Raw genomic sequence first — 25250 nt, forward strand, 5'->3', positions numbered from 1 at the left:
TTCCCTTGGCATCTCTAATTTTCTTGAAGAGATCTCTAGTCTTTCCCATTCTGTTTTTTTCTCTATTTTTTTGCATTGATCACTGAAGAAGGCTTTCTTATCTCTTCTTGCTATTCTCTGGAACTCTGCATTCAGATGCTTATATCTTTCCTTTTCTCCTTTGCTTTTCGCTTCTCTTCTTTTCACAGCTATTTGTAAGGCCTCCCCAGACAGCCATTTTGCTTTTTTGCATTTCTTTTCCATGGGGATGGTCTTGATCCTTGTCTCCTGTACAATGTCACAAACCTCCGTCCATAGTTCATCAGGCACTCTATCTATCAGATCTAGGCCCTTAAATCTATTTCTCACTTCCACTGTATAATCATAAGGGATTTGATTTAGGTCATACCTGAATGGTCTAGCAGTTTTCCCTACTTTCTTCAATTTGAGCCTGAATTTGGTAATAAAGAGTTCATGATCTGAGCCACAGTCAGCTCCTGGTCTTGTTTTTGTTGACTGTATAGAGCTTCTCCATCTTTGGGTGCAAAGAATATAATCAATCTGATTTTGGTGTTGACCATCTGGTGATGTCCATGTGTAGAGTCTTCTCTTGTGTTGTTGGAAGAGGGTGTTTGCTATGACCAGTGCATTTTCTTGGGAAAACTCTATTAGTCTTTGCCCTGCTTCATTCCATATTCCAAGGCCGAATTTGCCTGTTACTGCAAGTGTTTCTTGATTTCCTACTTTTGCATTCCAGTCCCCTATAATGAAAAGGACATCTTTTTGGGGGTGTTAGTTCTAAAAGGTCTTGTAGGTCTTCATAAAACCGTTCAACTACAGCTTCTTCAGCATTACTGGTTGGGGCATAGACTTGGATTACTGTGATATTCAATGGTTTGCCTTGGAGATGAACAGAGATCATTCTGTTGTTTTTGAGATTGCATCCAAGTACTACATTTCGGACTCTTTTGTTGACCATGATGGCTACTCCATTTCTTCTTAGGGATTCCTGCCCGCAGTAGTGGATATAATGGTCATCTGAGTTAAATTCACCCATTCCAGTCCATTTTAGTTCACTGATTCCTAGAATGTCGACGTTCACTCTTGCCATCTCTTGTTTGAATTTGCCTTGATTCATGGACCTGACATTCCAGGTTCCTATGCAATATTGCTCTTTACAGCATCGGACCTTGCTTCTATCACCAGTCACATCCACAGCTGGGTATTGTTTTTGCTTTGGCTCCATCCCTTCATTCTTTCTGGAGTTATTTCTCCACTGATCTCCAGTAGCATATTGGGCACCTACTGACCTGGGGAGTTCCTCTTTCAGTATCTTATCATTTTGCCTTTTCATACTGTTCATGGGGTTCTCAAGGCAAGAATACTGAAGTGGTTTGCCATTCCCTTCTCCAGTGAACCACATTCTGTCAGACCTCTCCACCATGACCCACCCATCTTGGGTTTCCCCGCAGGCATGGCTTGGTTTCATTGAGTTAGACAAGGCTGTGGTCCTAGTGTGATTAGATTGACTAGTTTTCTGTGAGTATGGTTTCAGTGTGTCTGCCCTCTGATGCCTCTTGCAACACCTACCATCTTACTTGGGTTGTTCTTACCTTGGGTGTGGGGTATCTCTTCACGGCTGCTCTAGCAAAGCACAGCCACTGCTCCCTACCTTGGACGAGGGGTATCTCCTTACTGCTGCCCTTCCTGACCTTCAACGTGGGATAGCTCCTCTAGGCCCTCCTGCGTGCGTGCAGCAGATGGGTTACTGCGGGTTGCTCCTCCCGGCTGCCGCCCCTGGCCTCGGGCATGGGGTGGCTCCTCAGGGCCACTGCCCCTGGCCTCGGGCGCAAGGTGGCTTCTCCCGGCCGCCCCTGGCTTCAGACGCAGGGTAGCTCCTCTCGGCCGCTGCCCCTGACCTCAGACGCGGGGTGTCTCCTCCCGGCCGCCACTGACCTCGGACGCGGGGTAGCTCCTCTCGGCCGCCGCCCCTGACCTCAGACGCAGGGTGTCTCCTCCTGGCCGCCCCTGACCCCGGATGCGGGGTAGCTCCTCTTGGCCGCTGCCCCTGTCCTCGGATTTGGGTAGCTCCTCTCGGCCGTTCCTGCACCGTCATAGCCTGGCACTCTCGGCTGCTGCCCCTGACTTCGGACGTGGGGTAACTCTTCTCGGCCGCGCTTAGTGCGCCGGGTCACGGCCGCCCGCGCTTAGTGCGCCATACCTAATTTAGGGAAATGAAGCTGATTGATTAATAGGTATCCAGGAAATGAGGAATGGGAGGTGTGGTGGGTTTTCTATTAGAAACAGCTTTAGAGTGGCTTTGGGCAAATTACTTCACCTCTAGGAGTTTTGTGTGTGTGTGAGTCACTCAACCATGTCCAACTCTTTGCAACCCCATGGACTGTGTAGCCCAGCAGGCTCCTATGTCCATGGGATTCTCCAGGAAAGAATACTGGAGTGGATTTCCATTTCCATCGCCAGGGGATCATCCCAACCCAGGGATTGAACTTGGGTCTCCCACACTGAGGGCAGATTCTCTACTGTCTGAGCCACCTGGGAAGCCCCAGCTACTGTGAAATGGAGATGGTGGCAATCTTGAGGGGTGTTAGCATTCAGAGACAGAGGCTGTGAAAATGATGGCATAGTCTCTGGTACATGGTAGGTTCTTTATTATTACTTTTTTTTTGGCTATGCCACATGGCTCATGGGATCTTATTTTCCCAACCAGGGATTGAAACTGGGCCCTTGGCAGTTAAAGGGCTGAGTACTAACCACTGGACCACCAAGGAATTCCTCTTAGTAGGTTCTTGACATAAAGTACGCTCACAGCTGGTACGTGGTCTTGTAAGTGCCCTCCCTCCTGACCCAGGGTGGTTATGTGGGATCAGGAGAGATGGGCTACTCAGGTTCTCATGGTTCTACCCTGTGTCCTACACTGTGCAGCAGTTTTGATTCCATCCCGCCACCTTTCTACCAGGTGCAGAATAAAATGTGCTTCCCAGGCAGCGCAGTAGTAAAGAATCCACCTGCCAGTGCAGGAGATGCGAGCGACGCAGTTTCAATCCCTGGGTTGGAAAGATCCCTGGAGAAGGAAATGGCAACTCACTCCAGTATTCTTGCCTGGAAAATCCCATGCACAGAGGAACCTGGTGGGCTACAGTCCATAGGATCGCAAAGTGTCAGACATGACTGAGTGACTGAGAACGTACACACATACACAAGAGGAAAAGTATTCTCCACAGACCAGCTTTCTGGTTGAGTTTCAGGGAATCCCAGTAGTGAATCATACACAGTAATTAAGAAATAATTATATCTAGATTTATATATCTAGAGCTTTATTTCATAGAAGAAACAGCATAGTTATTTTTTAATTTTAAAATTTATTTTTATTATTTTTTTACCAAGTGGCACAGCACATAGGATCTTAGTTCCTTAACCAGGGATTGAACCCATGCCCCCTGTGTTGGACACATGGAGTCTTAACCATTGGACTCCCAGAGAAGTTCAAGAAATGGTATAATTTTCAAGAAACTTTTTGCCAGTGTAGAAATGTATCATAGCTGAGGGGATCATGCCTGCTTGGATTAGGAACTCACAGCTCAGGTCACCGGTTTACCTTGTGGTAGCCCCTAAATTGTAAGGAAAGGGCCTAAAAGGAAACAAACCATCCCTGTTCTTAAGAAGGTTTCTCAGTGGATTGCCACAAAATATCATGGAGGACAAATGCAAGTTTCAGAAAAGTATTCTTCATATGATCCCATCATCCTTATTTTAACTAAAACAATGACAAAACTATTGGCATATAAATGTATATGTATATGTTTAAAATTCACAGACAAATACAAAATAGCCAAACATAAAAATAGGAAACAAGATTGACAATGATGGGAAAAAGTATTTATTGACATAAATGAGATGGTTTTTAATTAATGAAAATAAAAGTAAAAATCTAAGGAAAAAAAAAAAAAGCTTCTAAGCCTCAACCTAAACAGTGATGGTGTGGTGTTATTAAGGCTGAGGAGGAAGAACATGGTATTCTTTGGCTTCTTATTCCTCTGATCAGAGTTGGTTGGAATTAGGAAGCCAAAATAACTGGCACACAGAGACTTACAAGACTCTGTGTACTCACAAGAGACTGCTTGCTAAACTGGGTTGTTGCCCAGTCTCCCCCATAACTCTGGTTCCTTCCTCAGACTGACTCATTAAGTACTTTCTGGCTTGGCTGGCCTCATCATTCAACCCCAAGATCCTCCCCTCTTCCCAGATTCTCCTTTCCTTGTGGCCCTTCTTGGATCCCTCAATGCCTTGGGAGTTCAGTAATGGGGAAATCCAACTCCTGTTAGATGATTGTCAGCTCCTGGGTCTCAGACAGACCATACTGAACTTTGTGCTCATCAAATAGCTTCCGAAGGGCATTGATGTAGAGTGCATGGTACTTGTCCACTGTCTCCTTGTTTGGCTTCTTTATCCTGGGAATTGGCAGGGGCTCCCCAACTGTGGGGCAGGAGAAGAGACAAGCATCAGACCTTCCCCCTCAACTCAAACTACCATCCCTCAGAGGAAGTTACATACTGATACTCGGTATCTTGGTCCCCTCTACCTCCTTTATTCTTTCTCCCTGCTCCAACCCCACCCTGTCCCACGTTCTCCAAATACCTAATCTCATGCATGCTTAAGAGAATGAGAGTAAACTTAAGAGAGTGCTGAAGGCACGTGTGTGAATAATGATGCCCTCATGGCAGCAGTTGAACTCTGTCCCTCCTGTCCCTCCTGCCACAACTCTTATCTGCATAGTTGTCCTCCCTACCCTGCTCTCAACCACAACCACCGGAATTCCCATTGCCCATCCCAGCTGTGTGCCAGGCCCCCTGGGACTTGAGGGCTGGATGGGGGGAATCAAGGACCAGGGTGGTCCAAAGATGCTGGAAAGCTTACCAACTGTGGTAATGGGATGATTGAAAGGCAGGAATCCCCAGAATCCTCGAATGAGGCCCCGGCCATGGAAGGTACAGAAATTTAGTCCCAGGATTTTTTTGAATGTGTTCTGGAAGGTTTTTTGGAAGAACCTTTTCCACGTGCCCTCAGGGAAGGTCTCTTGATTGTGAACTTCATTCTGTCCAAAGGAATAGGAAGGGACAAGGTATGCTCTGCAAAGAGACAGGCAGAAGTGTGAGTTCTTCCAGGAAGCTCCCCACAGTGAAACCCTCTCCAAGGTAGGAAAGCTTTACAATGACCCCATTATAGGACGAGTCCAAGCACCCAAGCATCTCCAGCCTTGTGTATTATCCTTGCTATGCTCCACATCCCTCCAACTGAACATTTTGAGGGGAGTTGCTGCACTTTGTCCTGTGATTGGAGGAAATGAATCACTAATCTCAGGAAATCTAATTGCCTAAATTGTACACATCCAGAGGATCTTCCTAAACTGTGTGTCCGGACATGTCACTCCTCTCTTGAAAACTCTTCCCAGAGCTCCTCACTTTATACCAGGCACTTAGTGTGGCCTACACGCTCCAGCCTTGCCTACCTGGCTAGCTTATTCTCTCCCCAACGCTTTGTCACAGTCTGCTTAGCCATACTAAGTGTGCTAAGTTCGCACTCGTCTATAAGTCTTTGTACATCCCACTCCCTCTGCCAAAAAAGCCTTCCCCCTGTCTTCACGTGGCTTATTCTATTTCACCCTTCACTACTCAGCTCTAGTTTCATCCCCTTGAACGAGCTCCAGTTCTTTGACCTCCTCCAACTTCTCCCACCCCCAACCCCTGCATCTAGTGATTGCTTCTTTGCTATACTAACACTACCCCAACTCTGTACTCCTTCCTGGCTGACTCCCAGTAGACAGCAAGCCATTTGAAAATGTCTTATTGATCTCTGAACTCCTAGGGCCTGGCATAGTGCCTGACATATTGTCATAGGTCCTTGCTAAATACCAGAGTTATTTCTCCCCTTTGGTCGGACTGACAACTCCTACTAATATTTCAATTCACAATTCAGATGTCACCCACTTATGAAACTTCTGCTTTGGGTGAAAGGCTTTCCATCAATTGGTGCTCTCATAGTGCTTTGTACATATGTCCATCATGACACATCTTTCATTCAATAAATATTTATTGAGTTCCTTCTATGTGCCAGTGCTTTTTTCAAGCCCTCAGGATACATAAGTGAACACAGTGGATTAAAAAAATAATCTCTGTCATCATGGAACTTATCTTTTATTAAGGGAAGGCAGACAATAAATAATAATGAACAAATAAAAAGCCATATATGTAAAGAAATAAAACTGATGACATATGAGAAGATAATACGTACAATGGAAAAAAACAGAGCAGCATGATCAGGATAGACTTTATTGAGAATAGACATTTGAGCAAAGACCTGAAGGAGGTAAAAGAATGAGCCAAACAGCTATTTGGAGGAATAATGTCCTAGACAGGGGAAACAGCTGGAGCAAAGACCCTAAGAGAGGAGCATGTGGCTTGTTTGAGGAACAGCAAGGAACAGCTCTAAAGGAGGGAGCAAGGGGGATAGCAGTGGGTGAACAGATCAAAGATGTGGCTAAGGACCAGATCATTTAGGGTCTTGCAGGCCCTTTAAAGACTTTGGTTTTGCTCAGAGTGAAATGGGAGCCATCGGAGCACTTGGAGTAGTGACATGATCTCATCTGACTCATGGTGGATAGGATCATGCTGGCCACAGTTGAGAACAGACTCTGGAATGTGAGGGAGGCAAGGATAGAAGCAGGGAGAGCTCTTAGGAGACTTGCAATAATCCAGGGGAGAGACGATGGGGTGGAAAACCAGGGGGTGATAGTTGAGATGCTAAGAGGTTGACTTCTGGATATATTATGTAATTATACATGACTATGTCTGTTTTCCATTGGACCAAGAGACCTTTAGGGCAAGGACCAAGTCTTATTTATTTTTACATCCTCAATGCTTAGTACCATGCCTGACACAAAATAGCTGTTCAATAACTGCCTTCTACTTTTCAAACCAGATTATGTGCTGTTTGGGGGCTGTATCCATATCTTCTGCATCTTTGCAAACCCCACAGCATCAAGTTCAGTGCCTTCCTTCCCCTGGATAGTTTCTCTGGGCCTCACAGTGCATGGGGTGATATAGTCTAAAGTCCCACTTCCCCAGACCCCCAGCCTACCAGGTAATGTGCAGAAGATAAAGGTCTTTTACTGTTCTTTCTCCAACTTCAAGTTTTAACAGAACCCATCAGAATGTGTCTGAAGGCCCAAACACCCTTAAGGCGCAGTGTGAGGGAGTAGAAAGAAGCAATGAGGGTGAAGAGGGAGCCCCTTCTAACACATTTCCAAGAGAGGGCACCATTTTGGAGAGGTGCTACAGAGTCCCTAGGATGCCCTGACGATAGGGCACTAGAACCTGGGGACCCACCCTGTCTTCAGTGCCACCTTCACAAAACCTTTACGCTGTTTAAGGAAGACAGTAGAGGCTCCTGGGTGGCACAAGAGGGCTTCAGCAGCTCCACCCACCACAATAACCACAGCATTGCCTGAGCCTTTCTGGGTCAGCAAATACTTCAAGGCCAACTCACTCACTGGGCACACACCTGCAAAACCAAAGAGCCAAATGACATACTGATGTGGTGCTTAAGGAGGGGTAAGGTAAGGTGTTCCTTGGGGCTCTTCCTGCTCGAAATAGTTCTTCTGTCTCCTGGCTGTGATTGTTTCCAATCTTCTGTCTTTGACCTGCCCTCCACATCTTGGGTTAGCCCTAGCCTGAGGTCGGTCCTTACGGCCAGCTGCTTGCCTTGGGGCTCTGTGCTACTTCAGTGGGAGCTACATTGAGTTCTTCTTCTGCCTGCTTTCTCTTAGTTCTATAGCTTGTAAGCCCATCCTTTCTTCTCTACCCCAGGAACCACAGTGGTCTCCCACTCTCCCCAGGCTGATGTCACTTGAGACTCTAGAGTTCTCTTTCCTGAGGGTAATCAGGAATGGCCACCACCAAACTGCTTCCTTCTTAGAGTAACCTGGTAAAGGTAAGCCATTCCCTGGGGTTTCTAGAGAGTAGGCAGACCCAGGATCCTGTCCAAGCCAAACTGGCATGTAGATGAACTGTGGAATGAGGATGACATCCTGTTGCTCAACAACAGTCACAGAGTCTTTCCTTACCTCTGCTTCCCATCTCTGCCCTGTGCTTACTTTCTGTTCTCTCCTGGGATGGCAGACATTGGCTCCAGGCCACAGTCCTTAAGATCCAGATTCATGCCAACCTGAGAGGTGAGCAGAATTATCCCCTGGGACTCCAGTGGTCCCACTTGGCCCCTCCAGATATAAATGTATCTTACCTTTTTGTTTGGCTTCTGTTGTTTTCTGGTGTCCAGAGGATGGATATTCACCCAGAGAGAAGGACATTTGGCACAATACCCTGGCTTGAAGCCTGGCATGAGGAAGTTGCCCTGGATTCTGATGGATGCCTATCCTTTTATCCCTTGATATCTTATACAAATTCGAAGGGGTTCTCAGGAAATGAAGGTCATGGGCCAGGAGGGTACCAGCTAGTGTGAAAGTCTCAAAAATGTTTTTGAGTTGCTCCTGGATGAGACTTGCTATATAAATGACCGCCCCAAAGAAGCCAATTGACATCCCAGAAACAGTCTAGCAAAGTATATCTGAGCTGTTCCATTCATGCCTGATTTTCCCTACATTTGGTTTTGATATTTGACTTTTGCCTTTTGCTTTCCACTTTGGCTTTGATCCCAAACCCCAGGCTTCTGCTTCCTCCTCTGAAAGGATTTTTGGCAACTCTTATGAATGCCTATAACTTACCCTCCTACCTAATCAAACCCTGCCTCCCGGATTAAACCTGAGGCTCAGCCACATATTCCTGTCACTGGCCCAGTGTGCTCGGGACTCATTTTCTACTAAGTGTTCTTCCAGCAGGGAGTGAGTACTGGACTGACTGTCAAGGCTTATTAAAGTTGGAGCCCCAAGGTAGGTCAGAGAATGGAATGATCTCTTATACTCACCCATTGACATCACATATTCTCGCACAATTGGGATCCAGAAGATCCCTTCCAAGGTCGCTATATAAGGAGTGATGGCTGGGAAAATTCGAGCAAAGCCAGTGGTCTCAGTGGCAAAGTTGATGAAGATACCATAAGGGAGTATGCCATGGGGGTGGCTGGCAATGATATAGTTTTGTCTGGGAGAGAGGTCATGAGTCTTCACCAGCTGTTAGTGGGAGATTGAGTCAGAGCAGTAGATAGAAGGAAGAGAGGACATGTGGACTCAGAGGCCAGCAGGTAGCCTGTGTTTCCCTTGGGGAGCCCCTAATCCCTATTCTCTGGGATATTGTCACTCTCATAGAATTGCCAGGGGTTATGATGCTCAGTGAGGCTGACCTGAGTTTGCCACTGTGAGGCAAGGTGCTATTCATTCATTTCCCCACCTGCCCATCCATCTTGGGACCATACTCTATATTATGCCTCTGGGCTTTGACCTCCACTGTTGGCCACAAAAGCCTTTGAAAATATGCGGCTGAGTGGGGAGGGAGAATCTGGGCAACAGGGAATGAGGCCCTTCAGAGGAAGGGTCATTACCATTACTGGGAAGTAATTTCGGAAATATTTCCAGATTGTCCAGTTTCGTACCCAAGCTGAACGTCTACCACCTGCAAGTACAGAGGGAAGGGAAGAGTGGGTGAGGTCTTGCCAATCCCTGTACTTCTTCTGGAGGTGGAGGGATCTTCCTAATGTCCTCGGGTCAGGAGGGGGTTCCTTCTCACATTTCCATGTTTCTTGGACATAGAGCTATAAGGTCTATCCCTGAATCCAATCCCCAAGAAGGCACAGGCAGCGCCTGCTCTTCTGGAGCTGCCAGAAAGGTGAGAGAGAAATAGCATGAGGCTGGGAGCACCTGCTCAGAAACCAGCCTCTTAATTCTTCCTGGGCAGCCTGGCCGAGCCCTCTGTTCCTGCTGAGCTTTGCACCCCTGCCTCTCTTCTCTTCCCTCTCTCCTTTGCCCTTCCTCCTCTCTCCCTCACTTCCACTCCCTGCCCTCCTTTCCCTTTCCCCTTCTTTCCTCTCCTCACCTCTTCTCCCCCTGCCTCTCTCACTCTTCCCTTCCACCCTCACTCCGTCCCTGTGGTTCCCTCCTTGGCACAGACAGGGATCACTGCTCTTCCCCTGTTTCTTACCTTGACTGTGGGTGTTCCAGTCATAGGCGAGCCAGGCTAAGGCGAGCACAGACACCATCCAGAACTTAGTGAACACCAGAAAGTAGGGTATAAGGATAATAGGAATAGCTCCTGAGGGGACACAAGGGGTTCATGCCCTTTAGTTCCCTTCAAGTTTAATACACATCTCATTACCCCAGTCTCTGCTCTGTAGTGAAGAAGCAGGTCAAGGCCAGTGTGAGACTGTTTTTCCCTCATCCCCCCCACCCCCCATCTCCCTCTTAGCTCTGCTGCAGTCCAGGATGACCTCTGAGTCCCTGAATCTGGGCCCCCTTGATGGCTGCGATCTTAACTGAGGAAATGGCAGAACCATGGCATTCTCAGAGTAGGTCCTCACCTGGGGTCAAAGGACAGCACTACTTGGCAACTGAAAGGAACAGCATCTTGTGCCAATGGCTGACATCCCCATTCTGAGACCTCAAGAAGTCCTCAACCCTCCTTCCTTTGTCACACTGCTCTGTCAGCACATTCCAGTGGAGAGGGGCTGCCTGCACTGTATAGGCTGTTTGATGCTGAGAGGAAAATACATATTAGAGACTGCTTTACTGTGTTCAATTTCATCCCATTCAAAATGGGTCAAAAGTTCAGAAGGGGGAAAAATCATTTCTGTTAGCAAAGGGTCACAGCAGATTGTGAAATGTGAATGTGATACATCTTACAGCCGTGGGAGTTGAATTCCATTTTAAAATCTGCATCCATGAGACAGAGGGGCTCATACCCATATTGTGAATTTTAAAAAATTCGGCTAAAGGAATCACTTCGTTGACCAGATAACCATATCACAGTAGATAAAAAGTTTCAGAGAAGGGGAAGAAACTCAAGAGTTACCAAACAGCGGATGTGTCTCTTGCATCTTGGATTCTGATGGAAATAACAAGAAAAAGATGGAATGGGCATTTCAAAAAAAAGTCATGTTGTGGGGTAGAAGAAATCTTAGTGATAGGCTGAATTCCCCTTATAAGATCTGGCTGAGATGGCTGTTGTAAGCATGCTAATTAAATAAGAAATAGTAGGGGGAGGAATTTTATGGGAAGCTTGCCATGGATAAAAATCCTGCTACCTCTGACCCTCATGAAAGATGAGAGTAAATTTGCTGGGTAAGCCTCAGAAGAAAACTTAGATAAAATTAAATATGAATCATTATTAATTAAAGGGAGCCTAAGTATACAATTTCTTTTATATCTTACTTCTAATAAATTTAGTTTGTATCACCAGCAATTAGAAGAGTGCTTTGCATGCAGTAAGTATTCAACAAATATCTATAGATTGACTGAAAGATGAAGAAATGTTTTCTCTTTTCAATATTAGGTAGACTTAAATGATTAGTGTTTAGTCAGCATTTGTGTTGTTTAAATCCAATGTTGTTTTGAAAGTATAGATGGGTTAATTTCATGCCTTATATCTAATCATTTTCAGTAATCCACCAGTCCTAAAAGTAGTCTACTGAACTGGTCTATTCCAGTTGAGCTATTTCAAATCCTAAAAGATGATGCTGTGAAAATGTTGCACTCAATATGCTGGCAAATTTGGAAAACTCAGCAGTGGCCATAGGACTGGAAGAGGACTGGAGTTTTCATTCCTATCCCAAAGAAAGGCAATGCCAAAGAATGCTCAAACTATTGCACAATTGCACTCATCTCACATGCTAGTAAAGTAATGCTCAAAATTCTCCAAGCCAGGCTTCAACAGTCTGTGAACTGTGACCTTCCAGATGTTCAAGCTGGATTTAGAAAAGGCAGAGGAACCAGAGATCAAATTGCCAACATTCACTGGATCATCAAAAAAGCAAGAGAGTTCTAGAAAAAACATCTACTTCTGCTTGATTGACTATGCCAAAGCCTTTGACTGTGGATCACAACAAACTGTGGAAAATTCATAAAGAGATGGGACTACCAGACCACCTGACCTGCCTCTTGAGAAACCTGTATGCAGGTCAGGAAGCAACAGTTAGAACTGGACATGGAACACCAGACTGGTTCCAAATAGGGAAAGAGTACATCAAGGCTGTATATTGTCACCCTGGTTATTTAACTTATATGCAGAGTACATCATGAGAAATGCTGGGCTGGACGAAGCACAAGCTGGAATCAAGATTGCCAGGAGAAATATCAATAACCTCAGATATGCAGATGACACCACCCTTATGGCAGAAAGTGAAGATCTAAAGAGACTCTTGATGAAAGTGAAAGAGGAGAGTGAAAAAGTTGGCTTAAAACTCAACATTCAGAAAACTAAGATCATGGCATCCGGTCCCATCACTTCATGGCAAATAGATGGGGAAACAGTGGAAACAGAGACAGACTATTTTGGGGGCTCCAAAATCACTGGAGATGGTGATTGCAGCCATGAAATTAAAAGACGCTTGCTCCTTGGAAGAAAAGTTATGACCAACCTAGACAGCATATTCAAAAGCAGAGACATTACTTTGCCAACATAGGTCCATCTAGTCAAGGCTTTAGTTTTTCCAGTAGTCATGTATGGATGTGAGAGTTGGACTATAAAGAAAACTGAGTGCTGAAGAATTGATGCTTTTGAACTGTGGTGCTGGAGAAGACTCTTGAGAGTTCCTTGGACAGCAAGGAGTTACAACTAGTCCATCCTCAAGGAAATTAATTGGAAGGACTGATGCTGAAGCTGAAACTCCAATACTTTAGCTACCTGTTGTGAAGAACTGATTCATTTGAAAAGACCCTGATGCTGGGAAAGATTGAAGGCAAGAGAAGTGGACGACAGAGGATGAGATGGTTGGATGGCATCACAGACTCAATGGACATGAGTTTAAGTAAACTCTGGGAGTTGGTGATGGACAAGGACGCATGGCGTGCTGCAGTCCATGGGGTTGCAAAGAGTCAGACACGACTGAGCAACTGAACTGAACTGAGAGCCATATCTCAATAAACATCACTCCCCTTGTGAAATCTGTTAGAACTGCAGATGTGGCACCTCAGAGGACCACAAGTGTCCTTTGAGGGCAATCTTGCCAGACCCAACCTGTTTGAATATCATCGGTGTCACTTAATGGTGACAAAAGGGAGATTTAAAGAGATAGGAGAAACATAGGCCAAACATGGAAGGTCTTGACTTTGTGAAACAAGGAGTTCCGTGAAAGAAAGCAAGGGTGACTGAGGCAAGAATAAAGGACACATTTGTGTATGTGTATGTGTGGCACTATCTTAGACATTATGGCCTTGACACAGAGATGTTTCCAACATCTTATCCATGTTCAAGTGAGTAGTTTTAGAGTGGATTATCAAGGAAGAAGTTCACATAAGGCAGGCTCTTAATTTAGTTTGTACTGAAGATGGCTAAACCATTCTAATAGATATGTAGCACGGTATCTCATCGTTTTTATTTCGTTTCTCTTATACCTAATCATGCTTAACAGTTTTTTATGTGTTTAACTGTCTTTTGTATATCCATTTTGGTGCAGTGTCTATTAAAATATTTGGCTCATTTTTCAACTGGGTTGTTTGTTTTCTTTGTGAGTTTCTTTATATGATCTGGATACAATTTCTTTTATTTGGATACAAGTCTTTTATCAGATATGTGATTTGCAAACATTTTCTCCAGTTTGTGTTTATCTTAAAAAAAATTTTTTTTTTGGCCATGCAACAAGGCTTGTGAGATCTTAGTTCCCAGACCAGGGACTGAACTCAGGTCCTCAGTGAAGCACAGAGTCCTAAGCACTGGGATGCCAGGAAATTCCCTGTGTTTATCTTTTTATTCTGTTAACAGAGTATTTCTTAGAGCAAAAACTTTTAATTTTGATGAAGTCCAATTTATCATTTATTTTTCTTTTACAGATTGTGCTTTTGATATTAAATCTAAGAACACTTTACTTAACCTCAGGTCATGAAGATTTTCTCTTACGTTTTTACTACAAGTTTTATGTTTTACTTTTTAGATCTGTGATCCATTTTGAGTTAATCTTATAATAAGGTGTGAGGTTTTGGTCAAGATCCATTTACTACATATGGATAACCAATTGTCCCAACATTGTTTGTTGAAAATACTATCTTTCCTCCATTTAATTGCTTTTGCATGTTTGTGAAATATCAATTGGCCATGTTTGTGCAGATCTGTCTGGACTCTATTCTTCTTTTCGTGTTTTTTTTTTTCCTGTTGTGTTTTTTTTTGGACTCTGTTCTGTTCCATTGATCCATGTGCTTATCTCCTCACAAATATATCACTGTCTTGATTACTATAGTTTTCCACTAAGTCTAAAAACCAGATAGTGTGATCCCCTAACTATTCTTTTTTCAAAATGGTTTTAGATATTGTAGTTCTTTTGCTTTTCTATATAAATTTTACAATCATCTCGTCGATGTTTATAAAAACACCTGATGAGGCTTTTCAAATTAAACTTTTTATTTTGAAAAAGACTTAAATAGAAAATTTGCAAGAATATTTTAATAAAATCCCACATAAGCTTCATCTAGCTCTCTTTATTGTTACCATTTTGCATTTGACTTATTCCTAAATATAAGTATATAAATATATGTTTGTATTTATAGTCCATTGCAGAGATCACAGTGCTTTGCTCCTAAGTAACTGTGTATTTTCTAAAAATTAAGGCACTCACAGTGCCATTATCAAATTTGGGATATTTAGTTTTAGTATTTAGGAAAAACTGTTATCAAATGCACTCTGTTGGGATTTTTATTTGAGCTGTGTTACATTTATAGATCAATTTTGGGAAGAACTGAGATCTTTGACGGAGAAGGCAATGGCACCCCACTCCAGTACTCTTGCCTGGAAAATCCCATGGATGGAGGAGCGTGGAAGGCTTAAGTCCATGGGGTTGCTGAGGGTCGGATATGACTGAGCGACTTCACTTTCATTTTTCACTTTCATGCATTGGAGAAGGAAATGGCAACCCACTCCAGTATTCTTGCCTGGAGAAGCCCAGGGATGGGGGAGCCTGGTGGGCTGCCGTCTATGGGGTCACACAGAGTCGGACACGACTGAAGTGACTTAGCAGCAGCAGCAGCAGACATCTTTGAGTTTTCCAATCCATGAACACAGTACGTCTCCATTTAGGTCTTTAATTTTATTAGCATGTTATAATTTTCAGCCTACAGATGCTATACAGGTTTTATTAAATATATTCATAAGTATTTTATTTTTGAAGGCATTTAAATGGTATTGTTTTTAAATTTTTATTTTCAGTCGTTCTCTGCTAGTATATAGAAACATGGTTGACTTTTATGTGAGATCTTGTGACCTGGGACTTTGTTAACCTCATTTGTTAGTTCTTAGAGGGATATTTTTTAGTATATTTTTAAAATAGACTTAGAAATATGTAATCGAATGGGATTTTCTTCACAGATGATCATGTCATCTGTTAATTAGTACAGTTTATTTCTTACTTTTCAATCTGCATGGTTTTCTTTCTTTTTCTTCTTGCTTTATTGCTAGGACTTTTAGCATGATGTTGAATACAAATGGTGAGTGTGGACATCCTTGCTTTGCTCCCCATATTAGGGAGAAAGCTTTCAGTTTTTCACCATTAAGTAGCTGCAGGGTTTTTTTTTTTTTTTTAATAGATGCTGTTTATCAAGTTGAGAAAGTTGCCTTCTATTCCTAGTTTGCTGGGAGATTTTGTCATGGATTAAAGTTTGTCAAGTGCCTTCTCTTTCTTTTTTGCTTAAATCCAAGATAGCAAATTTTATTAAGAAAAAAATTTTTTTCAAATGCTTTTTCTACAACAATTGATATAATTGTGTATTTTTCTCCCTTAGGTGGTTAATATGGTTAATATTGTTTTTCAAATATTTACTTTTGCATTCCTGGAATAAAGCCTACTTGGTCATGGTATATTACTCTTTGTAATATATTGCTGAATTTGATTTGCTAGTATTTTGTTGAGGATTTTTGCATCTATATTCATGAGGGATATTGGTCTGTAGTTTTCTTTTTTGTATTGTTTTGTCTGGTTTTGGCATCAGGGTCTGGCCTCATAAATGAGTCATTAAGTGTTCCTCCCTCTTTGATTTTCTGGAAAAGATGATGTAGAATTTGTGATATATCATCTTTAAAATGTTTGGAAGAATATGCCCCTGAAACCATCTAGGTCTGCAGATTTCTGTTTTGGAAGTTTACAATGTTCCAAAATTAAAATTTAATTTAATTAGTAGTTATAGGTTACCTGTTTCATTTTGGGTGAGTTTTGGTTGTTTGTAGTTTTCAAAGAAGTCATCAAATATAATTGTTAACTTGTTTATTTATTTTTTCAGTTTCAGAAGTTTTCACTTTGAAGCTCCATTGATAGGTACATAGACATTTAGGATAGTTAAGTCTTCTTGGTGAATTGAGCCTTTTACCATCTACTTTACCTTGGTTGTGACTTTAAAAAGATAAACACGTGGAGCCTCAAATTACTAATGATTACTAGCTTTGGTTAAAGATGGTACCAGGATGAATCTAAGTGGGTCCTTTCTTCAAATCATCTCTGATTCACCTTTCTTACTAACTTTCCCATATAGTAACAGCAACATTTATTGTATACTCATTGTGTAAAGCTAAGTATTGCACACGCGTATTTTATTTAATCTTCATAAAGACCCCATCAGGACAATAAGCACTCTCATTTTGTGGACGAGGGACCCAGGTTCAGAGAGGTTCAATAACTACTTAAGGTCACACAGCTAGCTGGTGGGTGAGCCAGAGTTGAGAACTCACACTCTTCCTCCAGAGACTGAGCTCTCCCAAAGGCCTCCATCTCAACACTAAGACCAGGAGACTGTACTCTTAACTACTGAGCTCGAATCATTGCTTTCCTTTAGTCAATTATTACTTTCTGTCAGTTCTGTCCTTCAAATGTCTTTCAAATTATTCTGTTCCATACCTCCATGCTACCACCAGTCCAAGTTACCACCTCTCTTTCTAAGCCAACTGCCAATGTCTTCTAATAGGTTCCCTGCATCCATTTGAGTCATGATGCAACCAGAAGGCTAAATGCAGATCTCTGTCCTTCTACAGCATATAACCAAGAACATGGCTGGCTTGTGAAAGAGACATTTCTGCGGCTCAGTGATTACTTGATGGATCAAAAGTGATGATAAATATGAGAACTGATGGGGTTGGTGGTAATTTAATAATTCAATAACTCACATGGCTTCTGGTGACTCTTAGGATCAAGTCCAGTCTTGTAACCTTGGTTCTGAAGGTCCTCCGTGAGGGAGCTCCTGGCCACCCCCTTGCGCTCTGCATGCCATCAAACTATTCTATTGTAGATTTCTTCTACTTATTCTGTTCTCCAGCCTCTAGGCTTCTGTGCATGTTGTCCCTTTTGCCTGGAAGACTCTTCCCTCAGCTTTTTGCTTGGCTAGTTCTTATTCATATTTCAGGCCTCAGGATAAATGTCAGTTTCAACATTTTGGAGATATCTTCAACTTCTCTCCCTTTCCAAAAAAAAAAAAGAAAATCTCTCCCATTCATCCTTCTGCCTCTGTCTCCATTGCTACTGCTGTGGTCCAGAACTTGATCTCCTCTGGTCTAGACTGCAGTCTTTTGTCTATTCTTGCCTGCTGATCTCTTCCCCCTACTCTGTTTTCCATGCTTCTGCCAGATTTATTTTTAACTAAGCACAGTTGTAGTGTTGTTTGCCTCCTATGAAACCTTCAGTACTGTCCCACTGCTAACAGGATAAAGTCTGAACATGTTAGTCAGGCATTTAAGGCCCTCCATGGACTGGCCCCACTCACCTTCCTAGCCTCATCTCTCAGCACCAGGACTCATATCCCATATGATCTAGCATGTGGTCCCCAAACAACTGTAGGGACATGGGGTGATCTGAAGTGGTTCATAGATGGAAAGTTATTTTAATATGTAGTGAATCAAAGTGAGTTCATGGTAGTGGTATAAAGTTTCCTATTAAAATATATTAATTTAAAAAAAAACAAAAAAAATTAATAAAATATATTAATTTAGGTTATAGGAGTGAATCAGTTTGGGGAAAATGTTAAGTAATAATAGGATAGGTGGTACTCAGCTGTGGAAAGAACCAGAAGGTGGGATGCAAATGACTGAAGAATGGGAAACAGAGGTTCAACCACCTTAGTCTACTCTCCATTCCCTCAACCCACCATGCAATTTCACATCTCCATGTCTTTGGTGATGCTGTTCCTTGTTTCATTTGCTGTTTGTTTGGTTAGCAACTTACCACACAGTAGGCCCTCTGCCTACTAGACAGTAAGCTTTTAGAAAACAGCCTTTAGCACCGTGCCAAGCACAGGGAGATGACTCATGATAAATATATTTGTAACATTCAATTGAAGTGCACAGAAGTTTGATTTCAAAATTCTCCTAGTAGCAAGTGAATGTTAACTGGGAGAGAAACCACCAGTGCCCTTGTTCTAAATTAGGAAAGGAGCTTCTGATGTTCCAGGGTGTGCGTGAGTGTGTAAGGTTATGGAAGCCTGTCATTTCCAGAATAAAATGAAAACTAAGATTTTTAATCAGTTGGCTCAAAGCCTTCAGAAATCCAAGAACATGACTGGTTTGTCAAAGACGAATTCTGTAGCTTTACAATTACTATATTGGATTTGTATAAGAACCAACGGGAGTGAAAAAGATAACTTGATTCAACACACATAGACTGAGCACACATCACATGAAATCCCTGTGCTAGAAGCAGTGGGGGCAGGGTTGAGGCACTGAAGGAGGAGGATGGAGAATACGGAAGTGATGAAAAGAATGTGAGTATGGTCACCGATGCCTTGTATGGAGGGAGCATTTATTGTCAACAAGCACTCTGTTCAGCACCTAATGTGTGTTATTTCATTTAATATTCTCACGACCCTGAGAAGTAGATAATTTTATTATCTCCATTTTACATATGAAGAAACTGAGGCTCAGAGAGGTCATGTATCTTCACTCCATGCTTTGGGAGAAAAAATAGGTAGTATTTGTTGAGTCTTTAAGAACCAAAAATTATTTTAAGCACTTTAAATATGCTTGATTAATTTTAAGTCATATTAAAACATAAAAATAAAGTTCCTGCCTTCCAGAAACTCATAGTCTAGAGGGGAAAATTGATACCATAAATAACAGATATATCCCAGAGGGTGAGAATGATACCGTCAGGGTTCAAATGTCATTATATGAGAACCATTCTTTACTACAACCTAGAAAGGTTTATGGGCAATCTAGAAAGGTTTCTTGCAGAAGGTACGACTTAAATTGAATCTTGAAGGAAAAGTAGGATTTTGACAGATGGATTAGTGGCAAAAGGGCCTTCCACAAGCAAAGAAGAGCTCCAACAAAGGCCTAGATAGGGAAGAGTTCAAGGTCTGTGAGTAACATCATAACTTGCAAAAGTACAGGGAGAGAGTATGGGAAACCATGGAATAGCAGATGATGCTGGGAAAGAAGCAGAGGAGCTCAGGTCTGATGCTTAAGGGAATGAGAACCCAGATTCTCATCAGAGAAAGAGCATGATCATATTTGTCCATCAGAAAGATTGTTTGAAATGACTTTGGGAGCAGGAGAAACTGAGGGAAGGAGGTCAGCTAAGAGCTGCAGTGTCTTAGATGAGAGATAGTGAGAACCTGAAATAGGCTACTATTTCTGAAATCAATTTGAAAGATACTATGGAGGCAGAATTTTCAGGGTTTGGCAGTTGATTGTATGCAGGGGAGTGAAGAAGAGGTAGTAGGGAGTGATGCCTTGAAGGGGCCTGTTTAAATGCTGGGAAGGTATCAACATTTCTATTTGCCTCATTTTCTAGGATCTAGTTACTCATTATTCTTCTTGAAGGTGCAATGAAATCAGAGTCTAGGGTGCTTGTCTGAGAAGTGGTAGTCACTCTTCTGTTGATCAAATTGATACATGGCAGAAACCAATACAATATTATAAAGCAATTATCCTTCTATTAAAAATAAATACATTTTTAAATGACCAATAAGCACATAAAAACATTAAAAAATGTCTTAAGAGGTGGAGTAGTTGGGCTCCAAGTAATGTCAATTCCTATAAACCCCCAAAATAAAATGAACACCTGTTGAGGGTTTTCTTTGATTATCAGAGTGGTCTTGGGAGCTCTGTTCTACAGTGGTGGAGGGTGAATAACTTACTTGCACAAGGTCACATAATAAGTAAAAGGCAGACTTAGTCTGTTTGACTCCAAAGACTATGTTCTATTTTTTGTAGTATCAGCAACCAGAGAAAGGAGGCAGGTCCATGAAAAAAAGGATTTCCAGGAGAGGGAGAAAAGAATAAGAGGTAGACTTGTTTTACTGAGGAGAGGTCTTTACTGAGGAGAAGAAATGTGGAAGAATCAACTGTGTCAAGCCTGGTCTTGCAAGAAATATAATATTGACAAGGCATGACTCCTGTTTTCATGAAGCCTATTGGGTAGAGGAGACAAAGGGTGTAAAGGCTGCTGCTGCTGCTGCTGCTGCTAAGTCACTTCAGTCGTGTCCGACTCTGTGTGACCCCATAGACGGCAGCCCACCAGGTTCCTTCGTCCCTGGGATTCTCCAGGCAAGAACACTGGAGTGGGTTGCCATTTCCTTCTCCAATGCATGAAAGTGAAGGCTGCTACTCAACCAATTTTTACAAAGTGCAGAGATTTTCAGAGACAATGTAGTCTCAGGTTACCAGGAAAGGGTTGCAGAGAAGGTATGACTTGAGCAATATTTCAAAGAAGGGATTGTCCATAGATAGTCCAGGAAGGGTGATCAGGAAATTTTTTAAGTGGAGGAAATAGAGCAAAAGTAAAGGAGTGGGAGAGTAAGTATCCTTCCCATTTGTTCTGGGAAAAAGATACCTGGAATACAAGCTTCAAGTAGGGGGATGAGCTGGCAAAGAGTTAAAACCAGAGAGTGGAGGAGGTCCTCAAATGCCCCGGATGACACATTTTTACTTCATCAAGTAGGCAAGGGAAAATCAGTGACTATTTTTGAGCAGTAGAGGGCTGTAATCAAAGACACATTTGAAGGACTCTTCTGGATGTAAGCAGTGGAATATATTGGAGAGGATGGAGAGTAGAGGGCCAGGAAAGAGGATATTGCAATAGTTTAGATAGCTGGTGATACAAGCCCAGAAAAAGAGAGACAGATGGAGAGCCATCCTTTAACTGGAAGCTGGGCCTCAGAGAGGCTCTCAGGAGCATTGCTGAGTTCCAAAGGTCATGAACATTTGTTTTCCCCCAGACCATCTTTTTTTTTTTTAATTTTTATTTTTACTTTATTTTGCTTTACAATACTGTATTGGTTTGCCATACATTGACATGAATCAGCCACGGGTGTACATGAGTTCCCAATCCTGAACCCCCCCCTCCCACCTCCCACCCCATATCATCTCTCTGGATCATCCCCGTGCACCAGCCTCAAGCATCCTGTATCCTGTATCAAACATAGACTGGCGATTCGTTTCTTACATGATAGTATACATGCTTCAATGCCATTTTCCCAAATCATCCCACCCTCTCCCTCTCCCACAGAGTCCAAAAGTCCGTTCTATACATCTGTCTCTTTTGCTGTCTCGCATACAGGGTCATCATTACCATCTTTCTAAATTCCATATAATACAGTATACTAACACAGACCATCTTTTCATTCCTCTCTTCTCACTTCTTTCCTCCTTCTTGTCCCTCTGCCTTTTCTCGTTCTCTCTTCCCTACTTCCTCCCCCACCCCACTGCCAGTAATCAGTCACGATTCTGACCATCATTCAGGAAGGAGGAGAAGTGCTGAGGACGACTCTGAGCAAGACAGAAAGAATGAAGGAAAGAGTGAGAAGGAGAAGACAGAAGGGAATTAGGAAGAAGAAGGGAGGGAGGAAGGAAGGACACTTTTTTTGTATGGAGCGTTTATTGTGAACCAGCCTTGAGAGGATGGGGATATGGAGGCTTAGAAGGTTACAGTACCTGTCTAAATTCACACAGCTAGTTGTTAACCAAGTTTGACAAACTGCAGAACCCATGTCCTGTTTACTGTGACATTGCTGCCCTTTCCTGCCTTCCCTGATCCTGTTAACCTTGTGTAATATTTTCTAATGGCTTCATTGTGTCTGTTCATTTCACTTAACACACTCAATCTTACAGTGTAATGATTCACTTATGTATTCAGCACTGACACCTGGAATGGTAGAATGGTGGAATGAATGATTATTTTCTCTTTGTTACTAGATAGAAAGAGCCTATACTGGACTCATTGTTGTAGTGTCACAAGGACAGCCAAAACCTTATACTTTGTAATTGCTCTGTAACTGTTGGACAGATTTGACTGTCTTAAGCATCTCTGTGGGTATCATACACTGTTACATGTTTTAGCTACCTTGATAACCTCCAAGATCCAGGATTTGTGTTGTAATTTCTAGCATAATCACTAGAAGAAGGGAAAGAGGATGTATAGTAACCTTAACTAACAGAAGACAAGTGGAATGATAATCGATCTAAAAGAAGTCAAGACAAATGGCCACTGAGTACATGAAAAGATGCTAAAGTTCACTAGTCATTATGGAAATACAAATCAAAACCACAATGAGATATCATCTCATTTCATTAGGACGACTACCAAAAAAAATAAACAATAAAGTAGTGTTGGTGAGGATGTGGAAAAATTGAAACTCATGCACACTGTCGGTGGAAATGTGAAGTGATGTAGCTGCTATGGAAATCAGTATGACAATTCCACAACAATTTAAAAAATGGAATTACCATATGACCCAGCAATTCTACTTCTGGGTATATAGCCAAAAGAATTGAAAGCAGGCTCTCAAGGAGATATTTGAACACCCATGTTCATAGAGCATTATTCACAATAGCCAGGAGGTAGGAAAAACCAGAGTCCATTAATGGATAATGAATACACAAAAAAAATGGTATATACATATAATACAATATTATTCAGCTTTAAAAAGGGAGGAAATTCTGTCACAACATGGATGAATCTTGAAAACATTGTGTTAAGTGAAAGAAGGCAATCACAAACGGACAAATAGTACATGATTCCACTCATATGAAATGGGACAGAGAGTTTTTCATTCAAGACACATAGGTGCCATAGCTCTTCTAGGATGGCTGGAAGCTGGTGAGATTGGAGGAAGGGGGTGTTACCAGGAGGCTAGTCCTTATCGTCGTGGGTCTTTATGTATTCAGTGCTGAACATACCCTTTATCCTAGCTCATGTCCTTTGAGAGGGGAAAAGGAAGAAGGAGAAAAAATACTCAAGAAATGTGATTTTCTGGGAGAAAAATGAGAACATTATATTGAGAAGCTCTCTCCAGAAGAGCCAGAACAACCTAGGCACTTGTGTTCGAATACCATACAGAGGTTTTCCAGGATGGGACTGATCCCACACCTAAAAGGCTCAGCTCGTACAGCTCTTCTCTGGGCCTCTTTTCCTTGCTCTCTCTGCCCATCTTTGCCCACTCTTTTTGGGGTCCAGACTTGAAATGACAGATGCCACCACGATGTCAAGTCTCTTAGGACATTCCGGTGACCCCCACTTTCCTAACTAAGGGCTGGAACTTGTTAAGGGGTCTTTTTGAGGAAGTTAAACATAGATGCAAAGGACAGCAACAATAAAAAATGAAACACTAGAAACATAAATTTATAGAAAAATCACTTCCTTCTCTTAATGCAACTAGAATCAAGTTATTGATAGGCTAAGGGCTTAGCATGATTTGATTTCAATAAGGCTCACTAAGTCTTTATCTTTGGGTGGCCATGGACTCCTTTGTTAGTCTGGTGAAGCCTATAGATCACTTTTCTGAATATTATTTTTAAATGCACAAAACAAAATACACAGACTCACAAAGGAAACTCATCATAGTAAAACACAATTATCGAAATATTGTAAAAAATGTGGTACAGTAACATGAATTCTTGATTTATGCAGTAGATAACCACACCTAATGGTAGTTCCAATAACTATTGGAATTCAGAAGTGGTAACAAGCATAAATGAACTTTTGAGATGCCTGCAACAACTGGCATGTGAAATTTAAATCTCTATGGTGTCTGTTACCAACAAATTGTGGTTTGCTGCCTACATTCATCTATTCAATATGAAGTTAGTGAAAATAAAGAGGTAATTTTTTCCTTCCAAATTCAACATTGTCTCTCCCCATCTCATTCTATGTCTATGTGCATGCTAAATTGCTTCAGCTGTGTCCGGCTCTTTGCAACCCCGTGGACTGTAGCCTGCCAGGTTCCTCTGTCCATAGGATTCTCCAGGCAAGAATACTGGAGTGGTTGCCATTTCCTTCTCCAGGGGATCTTCCTGACCCAGGGATCGAACCCGTGTCTCTTAACTCTCCTGCATTGGCAGGTGGGTTCCTTACCACTAGTGCGACCTGGAAGGCACTAGTGTCTGTAGGTCTCTATTTAAGAACCTCTGCTCTACGGGGACATATATCCTCCCATAAATTGGACTGGTCAGCCTCCTATCCTGTCCCATCCTTCAGGATGAAATTTTTCCATGCCCAGTTTGCAAACTTGGCCCCGTAATCGGCTGCCCACAAAGAACTGGTTTCTGACTGGGAAGGGCTTGGAACTCTCAGCCCATTTGCCCAGCACTGATGACTGTGATTTTTTGAGTCTGTTGAAGAACTGGCCCCTTCTCAAAATTCCATCTAATGAGTCACTCAGGCAGCCCCCAGCTTTTCCATAATTCTCTCATCGTAATAAAGAAAATCACCTTACATCTGCCCAGTACCAATTCTGCCCCTGTCCCCAAACAAGACTCTTTTCAGCTAGTTCACAGAGGGGCTGTCCTGAGAGAAGGCTGGGGTGGACTTTAAACCAGAACAACTGCAGTTTCACTCCTGGCCTTCGTGTTCCTCGGTTGGGAGGAGAGATACCTAGTGAACTCAACAATGGCCGTCTCTCTGGGTGGAGAGGCACAGTCCTTCCCAGAGAGAGGAGACCGACCAAATGATCTCTTTAGAACCCTCTCAATCATCTGGAGATTCCTGCTCTCTTTCTTGATCTGTTCTCTGTGCTCTCGAGGCCCTGGGGTTCACTCACCTAAAAAGATGTAGACTGGCACCCACTGCAGAATAGAGAGGGTCTGGAGGATTTCCTGAAGATTCAGCCGGGAGAGGAAGGCCATGGCCAT

General features: G+C 42.6%; 1 protein-coding gene across 1 annotated transcript; it reads right to left on the reverse strand.

Annotated features, from left to right (window-relative positions):
* Positions 1-4318: 4318 nt before the first annotated feature.
* DGAT2L6 (diacylglycerol O-acyltransferase 2 like 6) lies at positions 4319-25250 on the reverse strand. The gene is made up of 7 exons (XM_068962909.1): positions 25160-25250; positions 10146-10256; positions 9550-9620; positions 8977-9181; positions 7383-7557; positions 4915-5126; positions 4319-4473 (listed from the first exon to the last, which is right to left on the reverse strand). Exons 1-7 carry the CDS (start codon positions 25248-25250, stop codon positions 4319-4321), a joined length of 1020 nt encoding a protein of 339 aa, XP_068819010.1.

The sequence above is a fragment of the Capricornis sumatraensis genome, chromosome X (assembly GCF_032405125.1).
Source record: "Capricornis sumatraensis isolate serow.1 chromosome X, serow.2, whole genome shotgun sequence".
Classification (NCBI taxonomy): domain Eukaryota; kingdom Metazoa; phylum Chordata; class Mammalia; order Artiodactyla; family Bovidae; genus Capricornis; species Capricornis sumatraensis.